At 41.0% G+C, this 14721-nt stretch overlaps 1 protein-coding gene across 12 annotated transcripts in view; it reads left to right on the top strand.

Moving 5' to 3' along the window:
- The window catches only part of UNC80 (unc-80 homolog, NALCN channel complex subunit), a 184662-nt gene that overhangs the window by 44420 nt on the left and 125521 nt on the right, over positions 1-14721 (top strand). For 10 of the 12 annotated variants that reach the window (XM_084778985.1, XM_084778984.1, XM_084778990.1 and 7 more), the window contains exons 15-19: positions 302-449; positions 2500-2648; positions 8263-8429; positions 9631-9729; positions 14195-14409. In XM_084778985.1, the coding sequence (XP_084635111.1) occupies positions 302-449; positions 2500-2648; positions 8263-8429; positions 9631-9729; positions 14195-14409 (778 nt within the window). The remainder of the gene's footprint in view (positions 1-301; positions 450-2499; positions 2649-8262; positions 8430-9630; positions 9730-14194; positions 14410-14721) is intronic. The other 2 variants (XM_084778989.1, XM_084778988.1) reach the window with 1 other exon arrangement.

The raw sequence follows: 14721 nt of genomic DNA, 5'->3' as shown, positions 1-14721 counted from the left end.
AAAAAAAAAAAAAAGACTGAGTTTCCTCTGGGGTCAGCATTGATGATTAGCTTTGAGCCCCCATCACTCGGAGTGGTTTTTCCAAATACCAGCTCCTTTGGACCGCCCCGTAGGCTTCTGCCTACTTCTTATTCAAACAACTGGGCCTAGCATGGGGAGGATCTGGCAGCAGTGGCGGGGGGGGGGGGGCGCGTGCGGGGTGGTGGGAGTCTTTGCCTTCTGCAACTTTTGTCTTGGACTGACGGTGTCTGGAGCTTAAGCTGGTACTTGTGACTTTTTCACTTCTCTCCCTTCCTTGCAGGCCCAGAACTGCCTCACTAAGCTGTACAAGCTAGATAAGATACAGTTCCGACAAACCATGAGGGACTATGTGAGCAAGGATTCTCTCAATAACGTAGTGGACTTCCTGCATGCTTTGCTAGGATTTTGTATGGAGCCAGTCACTGACAGTAAGTACAGCCATCCCTGAGTCGGAGGAGCCGCCACTGTGTGGTGAAGCAGATCGTGTTTCCCTGGCATACTCAATATCTGGGCCTAGAACTTCAAGGAAAAAAAAAAGATATTTATGCATGCCTGTACACATGTGTGCGTGTATGTGGGGCGGGGGGGGGGGCGGCTGTGTGTAATGAGGAATAAAAACGAGATGCTTACAGATCATGGTGTCCTCAAAAAGGTAATTTACCTTATTGAGTAGGAGCTTGGTAGCTTTGTCTCTTACCTGACCATCTGTGTATGACAGAAATCAAAAGACCAGGAAATATATATATATATATACTAGTTCAGCAAGTGTGAAATGAGTGGATATAGAATACCGCTTGTAGTGTTTAGCATCTTTTACATAATAAACTAAGAAAGGAAAATGTAGTTAGCATAATTGGCACACATATATTACGTAGAGATTTAGTTTATTTAAATTGGGCAAATATATAGACCAGCAACATGTTCATAGTTCTATGCCTTAAAAAAAAAAGTCTAGAGGCCTAAGCTACAAGGTGAAATGAGAACGTGCCAGTCACATTGGTACAAATGCACACGCAGTGAGGAACTGGAAGCCATGTTAGGTCAAATGCTGTTTTGAATCGAGCTTTCAAAGAAATAACTTCTCAGTTATTTCTAAAGGCTCATCTGACACATGAATGAATTGACTAATTCATGGTAAAAAGAATTCATGTGTTTAGACGCAATTTTTTTCTTTGTTGTAGCTTATTTTTTATTGTCTACTTATCACAGTGAGAGAAAATATTCCTTCCCTGTAGAGCCCCTGGAATAACATAGCCTATCAGAGCTAGTTTACAGTCACCATTTTACAAATTTGAAAACAACAAGGATTGTAGTTGAACTCTGTGGAAAAAAAAAAACAAGAGATTAAAAAATGTCTCTCCTCTGTCATATCCCCCCCCACTCACGTCTAATTTGAGATAAGAGCTCTAAGCACAGACTACAGTATTCCTTGCTGTGCTGTAAATCTGGAGATAAATCCTTATCAGTTGGTACAGACAGTGAAAAGTCAGTAATGAAGCACCATATGTTACTCCTAGAATCTTGAGACATAAAGTGAGCTACAGAGAATCAGACAGACAACACTTGCCTATCAACCTGGGAGCTGCACATGCCCTTCCCCCAGCCCACAGTTGGCTCACAGGTCATAAGGGTTCCTCCTGCAAAGCCACAGAATATGTGCATGTCCTCTGAAGATCTGTGGATATGTTTTTTGGTTTTTTGTTTTTTTAAGCAGCTAGGCATGGTGGCACGTTCCTGTAATCTCAGCACTCAGGAAAGCAGAGGCAGGTGGACTGCTGTGAGTTCAGGGCCAGCCTGGTCTACAGAGCAAATCCAGGACAGCCACAGCTGTTACACAAAGAAACCCTGTCTTGGCGGTGGGGGGGGGGGGGGGCTATAAAATACCATGGGAGTTCACAGCCTTTGGGCTCCAGCATTTCCGTTCTCTGTGTTAAGGATGTTGCTCTGAAGGAGCCTGGAAGTGTTTCCTCATCATATGTGCCCAGAGTGTCAGCAGGCCCGGTTTTCCTCCAGACCCGCGAGAGCCCTTCTGCAAGGACTTGGCCACACCCCCATGCTGCGCAGCTCACGGCGTTGGCCAATCTCACACCCCTTCTGACATACTGGACAGTTTCCACTAAAACCCACAGTTCCTTACCAGAGAAGTTTCAGTCACATTGTTTTTCTCCAAGATTAAACCAACGGGTTGATTTTTCTCCCTCTCTCTTCCCTTCAACCTTTCACATCCCCTTCCTTCTTAGCCTTGTCTCTCCTTCTCTATCTCCTCTCCTTCCCCCCCTCCCTCCCTCCTTCCCTTCCTTCCCTTTTTAATAGACCCCTTTTCCTTTCACACAGGGATTCTTACGCTGCGGGATTCTTTAACCACCTGCATCTGTCCTTTTGAGCTGACCTTCACAATTTCCCAGCTGCCAGACACTTGCTTCTTTCATGTTTTGGCTGTTTAGCTTATGGTCTCTAACGTATGCCTTTGCATTCCAGACAAAGCTGGCTTTGGAAATAACTTCACAACAGTAGACAACAAATCCACAGCCCAAAACGTGGAAGGCATTATCGTCGGTGCGATGTTCAAGTCCCTCATCACACGCTGTGCCTCAACCACACATGAACTGCACAGCCCTGAGAATCTGGTGAGGACAACACCCTTCCTCACAGGAGGTCTCAGACTCAGGCCTGAGAGAAGTGTTCATACTGTAATGTAGGAGAAAAGAAGCTGAAGTCTTAGTGTTACTGTAGCCATTTTTTCCAATGTCAGCCCTAAGTCACCATGGACCCATACCTTCCCCCCCCCCATCCTAACTACAGATCAGCTTATCATCCTCCTCCACCTCACAGGCTTGTGTAGAGACTAGTAAAAGGTTACAAGACATTTTGAGCTTTTCAGGAAGAAAGTACTAGAACTATGAAATATGAAAGGACATTACTCCAGGCATTATTTGAAACCTTATTTGCATTTATGAATTCACGTAAATAAGCCATTGATACTTGTTTCACATTCATTATTGAGCATTATAATCTTCATCTGTCCTATATAAAAGCATGTGGTGATTAATCAAATGAAACTGCAAGTAGTGTGGGAAGAAAACTAGGTTATGAAATGCTGAAGTCGAATCTGCCAAAAAAAATGGACAACTTAGATGCAGGCAGAGTCGATGGCTGCACTCTGCCAAGTCAGGGTAAGCAAGTCCTCAATAGTTCTTGCCCTGTGAACAAGTCTGGCAGAGATATTAGGCCAGAAAGCTGAAGATGAGGCTCCAGTGTTAAATAATGTATCAGGTGACTGGTCAGGCAGTAAACCATCTTAAGTCAATTTGTACATCTTGGAAGCTGCTAATCCGCACTGCTGGTTCACTCAGGAATTTAAGTTTTATTCCTTCTCAAGTCTCTGAGGGGCATTGAAGACAAGATAGTATAGTTTTACAACCAAGCTTAGTTGATTAGGCGACACGATCGTTTTAGATCAAGATAAAGAAGTTAAGCTATTAGAGTTGAAATAGGATAGATATTGAATTTCATTCAGAAATCTAGACCCAACAAGACAGGAAAGACACTTACTTCAAATGGGACAAATGCAGATGGCCAAGTCACTATAAATGTAACATATATAGTACTCAGTATTCTCATGATTGTCACATGGTTCTCCCTGCTGTATGTAGTTTGTTTTGTACATATGTAATAAAATAAATGTATTATTAAAAAAGAAATGCTGAAGTCATATAAAGGAGAAGAGGATGTCTTGAGATACTCAGTGTAGACTTGAGATGGCAAATTTGACACAGATGGGTGAATTCAGGTCTCCTTAGAAACCAAAAAATACTCTTCCTCCACCTGTCAGCTACTATGATATCTGTGCAGAAATAAGCCCCATGTATACATATGGACCTATCTGCTCTTTTATGAAATGGAGAACATTGTTTTACATTATTCTAAATTGTGAAGTGGTTTGTTTTAGATAAACATAATTTTCACAAACCAAATAGAATTTACTTCAGCTGATGATCAAAGGCACTCCGGCAGTGTTCTTGGGCCTTGAGTGTAACACAGACACTATTCATGCATTCATGTTGGTCCTGGCTAGATGTGATTTTTTTTTTTATTAATTTATTCTTGTTACATCTCAATGGTTATCCTGTCCCTTGTATCCTCCCATTCTTCCCTCCCTCCCATTTTCCCCTTATTTCCCTCCCCTATGACTGTTAAAGCTGATGATAGTACATGTGAGTTCTTAACAAATCTTTATGTACAACTTCATACATAGAAGAACTATTAAATTATTGAATTCTCCATAATCTTTTTTTTTTTTTGCTGATTTATTTTATTTTATTCTTCCATAATCTTACCTTTGGACTTCTGTCCCACTAGAGTAACTAGAAGTCAAGCTTGAGTCACTCTTAGGTGTGCCACTCTACAGTCTGAGCCAGCATCCAGAGCGAGTCTCCACAGGTTCCAGCCATTTGTCCGCAGCTGATACTCCCATAGTACTCTCTGCTGAGGTGGAGGCCTGTACGTGCCCTGGTGACAACAGAAGCTTTGCTTTTAGCTGCCTTTCTCTTCCATGGGCGAGCAAATAAAGAGCAGAGTAAAAGGCTCAGAGCCCCGTTCCCGACAGGCATCAGTGGATTCTGTCTCTCTGTTATCCTCAAGGGTTCTCCTCTCTGCCTTCCTGAAGATCACGGACATAATTATTGTCCCATGGTACTGTGTGTTTTGCTTTAATTTTCTGTTTGTTTTTAATTTATATGCTCTCTTTACATCCCAGTCATAGCCTGCTCCCTCCTCTCCTCCTGCTCCCACTCTCCCACCCTTCCCCTTACCCCCTCTCTCCTCCTCCTTAGAAAAGGGGAGCCCAACCCACCTGAGCACATCAAGTTGCTTCAGGACTGAGCTCATCCTCATCCACTGAGGCCAGGGAGGCAGCCCCATTCGAGGGGAAGGGATCGAAAAGCAGGCAACAGAGTCCATGCTATAGACTGCACCCTCTCAGCTTGCTAGGGAACCCACATTAAGATTAAATTGCCCACTGGCCATATATGTGTAGCGGGCCTAGGTCCAGTCCATGCTAGCTCTTTGATTGGTGCTTCTGTCTCAGTGAGCCCCCATGTGCTCACTGGAGTTAGTTGACTCTATTCGTCTTCTTGTGGTGTTCTTGTCCACTTTGCGTCCTTATATTCTTCTCCACACGCACTCGTCCATAGGACTCCCTGAGCTCCACCTAACGCCTGGCTGTGAGTCTTCAGCATCTGATTCCATCAGCTGCTGGGTGAAGCCTCTCAAAAGATGGTTATGCTAGGTTCCTGCCTATAAACATAGCAGGGCATCCTTGATGATGTCAGGGGTTGGCTGTCATCCATGGGGTGGGTCTCAGGTTGAGCCAGGCCTCGCTTGGTCATTCCCTCCGTCTCTGCTCCATCTTTATCCCTGCACATATTGTAGACAGGGTAAGTTTTGGGTCCAAGGTTTTGTAGGTGGATTGCTGTTCCCTTCCTACCACTCTAAGTCCTGCCTGGCAAGAAGGTGGCCTCCTCAGCCTCCATGTCCCTTCACTGCTGGTAGGCTCACCTGGAGTCATCCCCATATTCTCCCTGAAGCCTACCCTGTCACGGGCCTCCAGCTCGTCTCAGAGATGTTACTTCTCTCAGTTTCCCTTTTCTCTCCAAACCCTCCCATCTCCCCTCCCCACTCCCCCCACATCTGATCCCCCCCACCTTGGTTCCCTCCCTACATCCTCCCCTACCCGGTTCCTTCTCTTCATCCACTTCTGCTGTTTATCCTATTTCCTCATCTCAGTGAGACTCAAGGAGGGCCTTCCTTGTTACTTAGCTTCTTTGGGTCTGTGAATTGTGGAATGGTTATCCTGTATTGTGTGGCTAATATCTGCTTATAAGTGAGTACATACCATGTATGTCTTTCTGGGTCTGGGTTACGTCACTCAGGATGATCCTTTCCAGTTCCATCCATTTGCTTGCAAATTTCATGATTTCCTTGTTTTTAATAGCTGGGCAGTATTCCATTGTGTAAATGTACCATGGTTTCTTTATCCATTATTCAGTTGAGGGACATCTAGGTTTCCAGATTCTGGCTATTACGAATAAGGCTGCTATGAACATAGTTGAGCAAGTGTCCTTGTTGTATGGTGGAACATCTTTTGGGTATATACCCATGAGTTGTATAGCTGGATCTTGAGGTAGAACTATTCCCAATTTTCTGAGAAAGCACAAGATTTACTTCCAAAGTGGTTGAACAAGTTTACGGTCCCACCAGCAATGGAGGAGCGTTCCCTTTCTCCAGATCCTTGCCAGCATTTGCTGCCAGTTCAGTTTTTGATCTTAGCCATTCTGACCAGTGTAAGATGTAATCTCAGAGTCATTTTGATTTGAGTTTCCTTGATGACTAAGGATGTTGAGCATTTCTTTAAGTGCCTCTCAGCCATTAGAAATTCCTCTGTTGAGAATTTTCAGTTTAGCTCTGTACCCCCTTTTTTCATTGGATTATTTGGGTTGTTGGTATTTAATTTTTTGAATCTTTTTGTATATTTTGTATATTATCTCTTTGTCAGATGTAGGGTTGCTGAAGATCTTTTCCCAATCTGTAGTCTGCCGATTTGTTCCATTGACTGTGTCCTTTGAGTTACAAAAGCTTTTCAGTTTCATGAGGTCCCATTCATTAACTGTTGAGCTTAGAGCCTGGGCTGTTGTTGTTCTCTTCAGGAAGTTGTGCCCTGTACCAATGAGTTCAAGGCTCTTCCCCACTTTCTCTTCTAATAAGTTGAGTGAATCTGGTTTTATGGTGAGGTCTTTGATACACTTGGATTTGAGTTTTGTCCAGGGTAATGAATTCACATTCTTCTACATGCAAATACCCAGTTAGACTAGAACCGTTTGTTGAAGAAGCTATTTTTTTTTCCATTATATGGTTTTGGTTCCTTTGTCAAAACTCAAGTGTCCATAGGTATGTGAGTTTATTTCTGGGGTCTTCAATTTTATTCCATTGATCCACCAGTCTGTTTATGCCAGCACCATGCAGTATTACCATTGCTCTGTAGTACAGTTTGAAATCAGGGAGGGAGATTCTTCCAGAAGTTCGTTTATTGTACAAGATTGTTTTAGCTACTCTGGGTTGTTTGTTTTTCCATATGAAGTTGAGTATTGTTTTTTCAAGGTCTGTAAAGAATTGTGTTGGTATTTTTATGGGAATTGCCTTGAGTCTGTAGATTGCTTTTGGTAAGATGACCATTTTTACTATGTTAATCCTACTGATCCATAAGCATGAGAGATATTTCCATCTTCTGATATCTTCTTAAATTTCTTTCTTCAGAAATATAAAGTTCTTGTCATACAGTCCTTTCACTTGCTTGATTGGAGTTATACTAAGATACTTTATATTATTTGTGGCTATTGTGAAAGGTGCTTTTTTCTTTAATTTCTTTCACAGCTCATTTATGTTTTGTATACAAGAGGGCTACTTTTTTAAGTTAATATTTTAACCAGACACTTTGATAAAGGTGTTTGTCAGCTATAGGAGTTTGTTGGTAGAATTTTGGGGGCCACTTATGTATATTATCATATTATCGGTGAACAGTAATATTTTGACTTCTTCCTTCCAATTTGCATCCCCATGATCTCCTTTAGTTGTTTTTTGCTTTATCTAGGATTTAAAGCACTATATTTAAGAGATATGGAGACTGGGCAGCCTTGCTTGTCCCTGATTTCATTGGAATTGCTTTAAGTTTCTCTCTGTTTAGTTTGATGTTGGTGCTGAGTGTTTTAAAACAAAGTATCCAGGTGATTTTTTTTTAGGTTTCTGAACTGTGCTTTACCACAAAGATAAATAATATAGTAAAAACTACCCTTTAAAGAAGGGAGGCAGGAATATAAGGGCTGAGAGCAAGGCTTATTATCTCAAAAAAGTTACACACTGCTGTCATCCCTCATGACTCCAGTGTTCATGAAAGCCCAAGCAACTGCCAGGCTGGGGCACACGCCTTTAATCCCAGCACTTGGGAGGCAGAGGCAGGTGGATCCCTGTGAGTTCAAGGCCAGCCTGGTCTACAATGCGAGTCCAGGACAGCCAAGGCTACACAGAGAAACCCAGTCTTGAAAAAAACAAAAATCAAACCAAAAAACAAACAAACAAAAACAACAACAACAACAACAAAAAAACCCAAGCAATTGTCTTCTCTCCCTAGGAAAGCTAACCAGACAGCTACCTTTCTTTCCCCCAAACCTTCTTCTTGCCTTCAAACAGGGACTGTACTGTGACATCCGCCAGCTGGTCCAGTTTATCAAGGAAGCTCATGGCAATGTCTTCAGGAGAGTGGCTCTTAGCGCTCTGCTTGACAGTGCTGAGAAGTTAGCACCGGGGAAAAGGGTGGAGGAGAGTGGACAGGACTCGAAGCCTGCAGGTGGTAAAAGGTCGGACACCCACGCTCTCTGCATATTAGTGTTTTCTAACTGTCAGAAAAATGTTACCATTTATCACACTGATATACTACAGAGTCAGAGAAGGGGTGGTAAAACTATCTTATACCATTGGTATCATTGATGTAGTTCAAATGAAGCTTTAAAGTAAATGATTTTTAAAGGTGGAAACATGTGGGTGGATTAGTGTTTATATGCATTATCATGGATGTGGCTTTGCTACGAGTGTGAGCATTCTATGGGCAGCTAATTCTGCTTTGCCATGTGATGCCTTGTACCAAGCTTTGCTATGGTAATGCATCAAGAAACTATTACCACATGCATTTGGGTTCCCAAGCCTCCAGAGCCAGGAGCTAAGTAAACAAACAAACAAAAACCCTCTATTATTTATTTTTTAAACAGAATAAGCTCATATACTAATTTCACTTCCCAGTTCTTGATTACATGGCAAACTGTTATCTTTGCTTAAGTTTTTTTTATATATAATTTAGATTTTTAATCAAGAAAAGAAAGATAGTTACTGACACCATGTTCTTTTGTTCACTAAAATGAGATTCTAGACGTAATAAAAAGATAAGTTGCTGGGCTGGGCTGGACTTAGTGGTAAATTACTTACTTAGCTTATACAGTGTCCTGTGTTCAATTTCCAACACTGTAGAAAAAATGCTATTTGGTACTGTGTTGTTTATCCTTTCAGTAAGTATGCTTTTATTTCTTGCCTATTGTATACAAAACAGTCCTTACAAGGATTAAAACAAATCCCCAAACTAAAATATTTGCTTGCTTCTAGTGCCTTAGTTTGCAATAATGAAGTAATGGTGAGAAATAACATCATGATTCTAATAGCATGCTAGAAATTCTTTTTTAAAAATACTCATTTACTTAAGTATACAGTGTTTTGCCTTCATATATGCCTGCACGCTAGAAGAGGGCACCAGATCTCATTATAGATGGTTGTGAGTCACCATGTGGTTGCTGGGAATTGAACTCAGGACCTTTGGAAGAGCAGGCAGTGCTCTTAACCTCTGAGCCATCTCTCCAGCTGTAAATTCTATACAGCATGGACTCATAGTGAAAAAGATTTGCAGCCAGAAAGTTGTCAGTAGCAGATGCTCTGCATTGTGGAGCATATGAAAGAGTAAACAGTGGTGGTACCCTACTCTGTTGTGATTGGTGGCGTGTACCATTCACGTAGGTCGGAGGCGGGAAGCATCGCAGATAGAGGCCAAGTACCCTCTGCACCTGAGGAATGTCGCAGCTTCATATCTGGTCGCCCCTCGCAGACCCCAGAACAGTAAGTAGAATACAATTTTTTTCTCCAGTGCAGAGAACTGAGCACTTCACAATGGAAGAAAGTTTGTTTCCTAAGCTGTGTTTGGGTTTTGTTTATTGGTTTCTTTCAATATTTTGCTGTTTACTAGTTTGCCCTCATTTCCCTGAGGCGTTGCTCTCTGCCCTTACAGTTTCATTCCCAACACCACCAACGGTTCCACATGAGACCAAAGAGCCACTTAGCACATGTAGAAAGGCTAGCTAATTGTGTTTTCCATCTTGCCTTTCTTCCACCTCTGCCTTTCACATGTAATGCAATAGATAAACATGACAAATGCTGTATGTGAGATGTCATATACTTTCTTGTTTATAAATCATAATTTTAAAATAGATGAATGACTCCCAATATACCCAATGGACCTTTCCTTAAGAATAAAATAGGGTAGGGTGCACTTCAAAAGTGCTGATTTTCAGCTGGAAGGTAGACTCTACCCCACAGTACTTTGGTCTTAGATCTGTCCCAATGTCTTCTTGACATCAGTTTATCTCTGTTTTTCATACTGACAAAATTAAAAGCATCTTCAGATGACTTCCTGCAGAACCTGTGAGGCTTATTACAAACATTAAATACACAGCCCAGGCCCATGTGAGGCTTATGTTGCTCATACTTCCTTGGGGACTTCTTTACACACAAATAGAGTGACCAACATCATCGTAGGTATACAGTTCTGCTTCTCAACTCCCTTATTCAATATTAAGCATTTGGGTTTTTTTAGCAATTCTGCAGAATATTCTAGATGTTAGGGTATCCTTCCTTCAAATTAAAGGAAGAAGCCAGTGTCCATCAAACATAGGACTAAGTAAATACAACCTTCAAAATCCCAAAAGCCCACACCGTTCTTGGTGCTTCAGAAATTTAGAGATTGTGCCTTTAATAAAGGATGATAATGATAAAGACAGTCAAAAATATAATGGGACCAGTGACCACAGGCATCTTCATTTATTGCTAAAGTCCTAGTACCAAGGTGGAGCTTAGCTCATTGTAGAAAATGAATTCATATATTTCAAGGACAAGTGAATGACATGCAATAAAGAACAAAACTGTCACACTGTCTATCATTAAGCTTTCATTTTAACTTCCTTCCTCAAAATTAACCCTCAGTTTTTCCTTTAAGGAAACCATCAGAGAAATAACAAAAGTCCAAATTTAGTTCTAAAGGGGCCAATTGAATTGGTAACACAAGTTCTATGTTCAGATGACCAGAGGACTCATTACAAGGCATTAGAGGAAGGCCAGGCAATGGTGGCTCATGCCTTTAATCTCAACAGAGACAGGTGGATCTCTGAGTTTAAGGCCAACCTGGTAAATGGAGTTCCGTGACACCCAGGGCTCCACAGAGGAATCCTGTCTCAGAAAAAAAAAGGCATTAGAAGAGAGTTGATTTTTTTTTAACCCAATTGACATTGGCAACTTTTGAAATAATCTAATAAATGAAAATGTCCTAAAAGATAATTTGGATTTTAAAAATAAAATTGGCTATGCTAATAGATGTTTGGCCTTTTTTTTTTAAGAACTCTAAATGTTCTCTTTCCTCAGTGTTCTGTAGACACACTGAATTTCTCCACATTTAGCATGTTTGTTTTTAATATGCTTTGCCATTAATGTTTCCACTTGGAATAGTGTCATGAATCATCAAATATGGAACTTTTCCATCACTTAAGTGGGCCTAGGAAGTGAGCATGCTAACCGTATTTTTGTTTAGCACAGAGAAAGGTGAGAAGTCTCTTTGACAGTCCTGGCTCCTCCACGACCATCTGTTTCTCTTTCTCTCTGTCTCTCTCCTTCTTTATCCTAGTTCTTCTTATTCTTACTAGATGCTCAACACTTAGAGTCAGTAATACCATTAATAGTTTAATGTGATGATTTTTCTGACACTCCTTGGTGCTGATGTAGCAGTTTCTTGGGGAAGGTAATAAATAACAGTTTATTATCTTCCCTTTTCATCCATGCACTTTTATAGGCTCCCGCCATCAGACCTCTCTTTTCCTGAGGGTATGAAGAGCCTGGCACACTGTGTTGGCCTCCTACATAATGGACTAGTCAATTCTAGAAATCTAGCTTAAATATATACAAATATCATAGGTTAGAACCGTGCTTTCTTAACCTGTGGACTGGAACCGCTTTGGGGGGGGGTCATATATCTGATATATCAGATATTTGCATTACAATTCATAATAGTAGCAAAATTGCAGTTATAAAGTAGCGGCAAAATAATTTTGTTTTTGGGGAATCACCAAAACATGAGGAACTGCATTGAAGGGTGACAGCATCGGGAAGGGTGAGAACCACTGGTTTAGAAGAAGGGCGCCTAGAGACTCACAGAGACGGAAACGACAGTCACAGAGCCTGTGTGGATCTGAGCTAGGTCCCCTGCATACGTGTTATAGTTTTATAACATGGTGTTCTTGTGGGACTCCTAACAGTGGGAGTTGGGGCTGTCTCTGACTCTTCTGCCTGCTCTCGGGACCCCTTTTTCCCCTACTGGGTTACCTCATCCAGCCTTAATTTGAGAATATGTGCCTGGTTTTATTGTAAACTTGTTATGCCATATTTAGTTGGTATCCCTGGGAGGCACAGAGGAGGGAAACAGAAGAATAAGTGGTATGGGGGAGAGTGGAGTTTTGGGGGGAGGGGTTGGGAGCAGATGAGGAAGAGGAAGCTGTGACAGGGATGTAATATATGAGGTAAATAAAAGAAGTAAATTATTAAACAAGAACTTAAAATATTTAGTACTTTAATGACATTTGAGTGATAAAAATCTGAATAGTTTTTTTTACCTATCTACTGAAGATTATTGTATTATGCAATACTGTCAAATGCTGGATCAATTCAGAACTCTATCCTAAGCTTGTAAGTAAATGTTACATAAAAACCCATAAATAAGTGTCATCAAACCACTAGAACATCTTGTAGCATGATTTCTTTCAAAACTACAAGAGTAATACATGCTGTTCAAGATGACAAATAAGAAAACTGCAGAAAATTATGCAAAGAAAGTTGAAAATGAAAATGCTACTGCTATAGATAATCTTCGCAACCCTTTTCTGTTTTATGCTGAGAACATTTTTGAATGCGTACATGAAAATCCACACCCAAACATGTGATCACATGTGTGATTTCTAAAGACGATCAACATTGTTTTATCCTACTTAATCCATTTGATCATTGCTTTTAACTTTACCAAGTGTCATCAAGAGTGCCTGAGTCAACCTTCTTCTAAATGAAGATTTTTTTTCAACTATATCATTTTTATTTTGAGAATAATGAAGGAAAGGTAACCTAAAGCCTTTGAATTTTGTCCCTAGTAGCACTAGCTTGTCACATTCATCTTACTACTTGAATTACACCGGGAAGGAATTCTTTCTGTAAGGTTGTCATGGGAGAATTGTGCCTTTATAAGTGAAGATGACACTGTGCACTGGAAATTGCCTAATGGCATTTGTAACCAATGGTAGAAACATTCAAGAATATATCAGCATATGAAAGTCCCATAATAAATTCAGCTGTCTTCCCAGACTTAGACATTAAGATTATATCCACTGTTCAACAATGGCCCCTCAAACCTCATGTTTTAGTGTATGGCCCCATCTCTCCATCTTTTCCTTGTTATTACTTCTTAGAAATTGAATTTCTCAGTGTAGAGGGTTGATATGGACTTCCAGAAACATATCTTAATGCCTACCACAAAAATGTTCTAGAAAGACCAAAATATTTTCTCTCTCCAATGGCAATATGTTGGGGCCTTGCTTTGTTCTTCTAACCACTTTAATCTCTGCTAATGTAGTGGGTGGAAAATGGGAATTTTAGCTGATTATTATTATTATTACAAGATTAATATCTACATATTATTAGTCACTTTTTTTCTCATTGAAGACCTTCTTTCAGATTTTCTGACTTGCCATTTGAGCCAGAATATTTTTACTTTGAAACTTGTCAACTTTTTCAACTTAGTTGGCTGTAGGATGATCTATTCCCTGAGCATGGTGGTGAAATTTCAGTCTATCATTTACTAATTCCTTTATTATTCATTTATTTATTAATGAAGTTATTAGATATCAAGTATGATATTGTGTTGCAGTGAGGGGTGGGACATTTCACAAAAGCCAGGGGGCTTTTTTCAAAGTTAAATATCTACTGACATTTTAAATGTTCCTGCTGTTATGAATCATACTGTAGAATAGTTAGTCTTTTTATTAAAATTGAAAAAGTAACTACCTCCTCTTGGTTGGCTGAGACAGGACTATTTCCAGGAAGAGCACAGAGTCCACCTTGGCCTCTCTCTTCTCTCTCTGACTCCCGCTCTTCTCATGCCCACCCCAGCCCATCAAAGATGACTCTGTACAATTTGCCCAAATACCATAGCGGGGAGTTTAGAGGACCCTGAGCTGTTAGATATCATTTAAGCCTATACTCTACCTCTCTGCAGTGACGAACAAATGCAAGGGGGCAACCTGGGACGGAAAGATTTCTGGCGGAAGATGTTCAAATCCCAAAGTGCAGCAAGTGACACCAGCAGCCAGTCTGAGCAGGACACTTCGGAATGTACCACAGCCCACTCCGGGAACACCTCCGACCGGCGTGCCCGCTCCCGGTCTCGCAGAATCTCCCTGAGGAAGAAGTTGAAACTCCCCATAGGTAAAAGTATGTCTGTATTTATTTATGGATTCTCCTATTAGCTATCATGTCATCATGTGATTGGGCCAGAGCACGGCATGGGAGGGGGTTGGGAAGAAAAGTGTTCAAGCTGTGAGGCCTACTGTGGACTGATTGCATCATCTTTCCATTAGTTCGTTCACACTTCCACTAGTGCAGATAGTTCCCACATGTTCCCCATGTCTCTGCTGTGTGCACAATGCCCAGCTCTTAGCTTTGCTGCATTTAAGGAGGAGCTACTACCACTGAAGCAGAGGATCACAAAATTAAGTGCAGTTGCAAACTAGAAATTTCGTGAAG

The sequence above is a fragment of the Acomys minous genome (assembly GCF_964271855.1).
Source record: "Acomys minous genome assembly, chromosome: 4".
NCBI classification, from domain to species: domain Eukaryota; kingdom Metazoa; phylum Chordata; class Mammalia; order Rodentia; family Muridae; genus Acomys; species Acomys minous.
The sequence above is the reverse complement of the archived record's forward strand: the minus strand, read 5'-3'. Positions and strand labels throughout refer to the sequence as shown.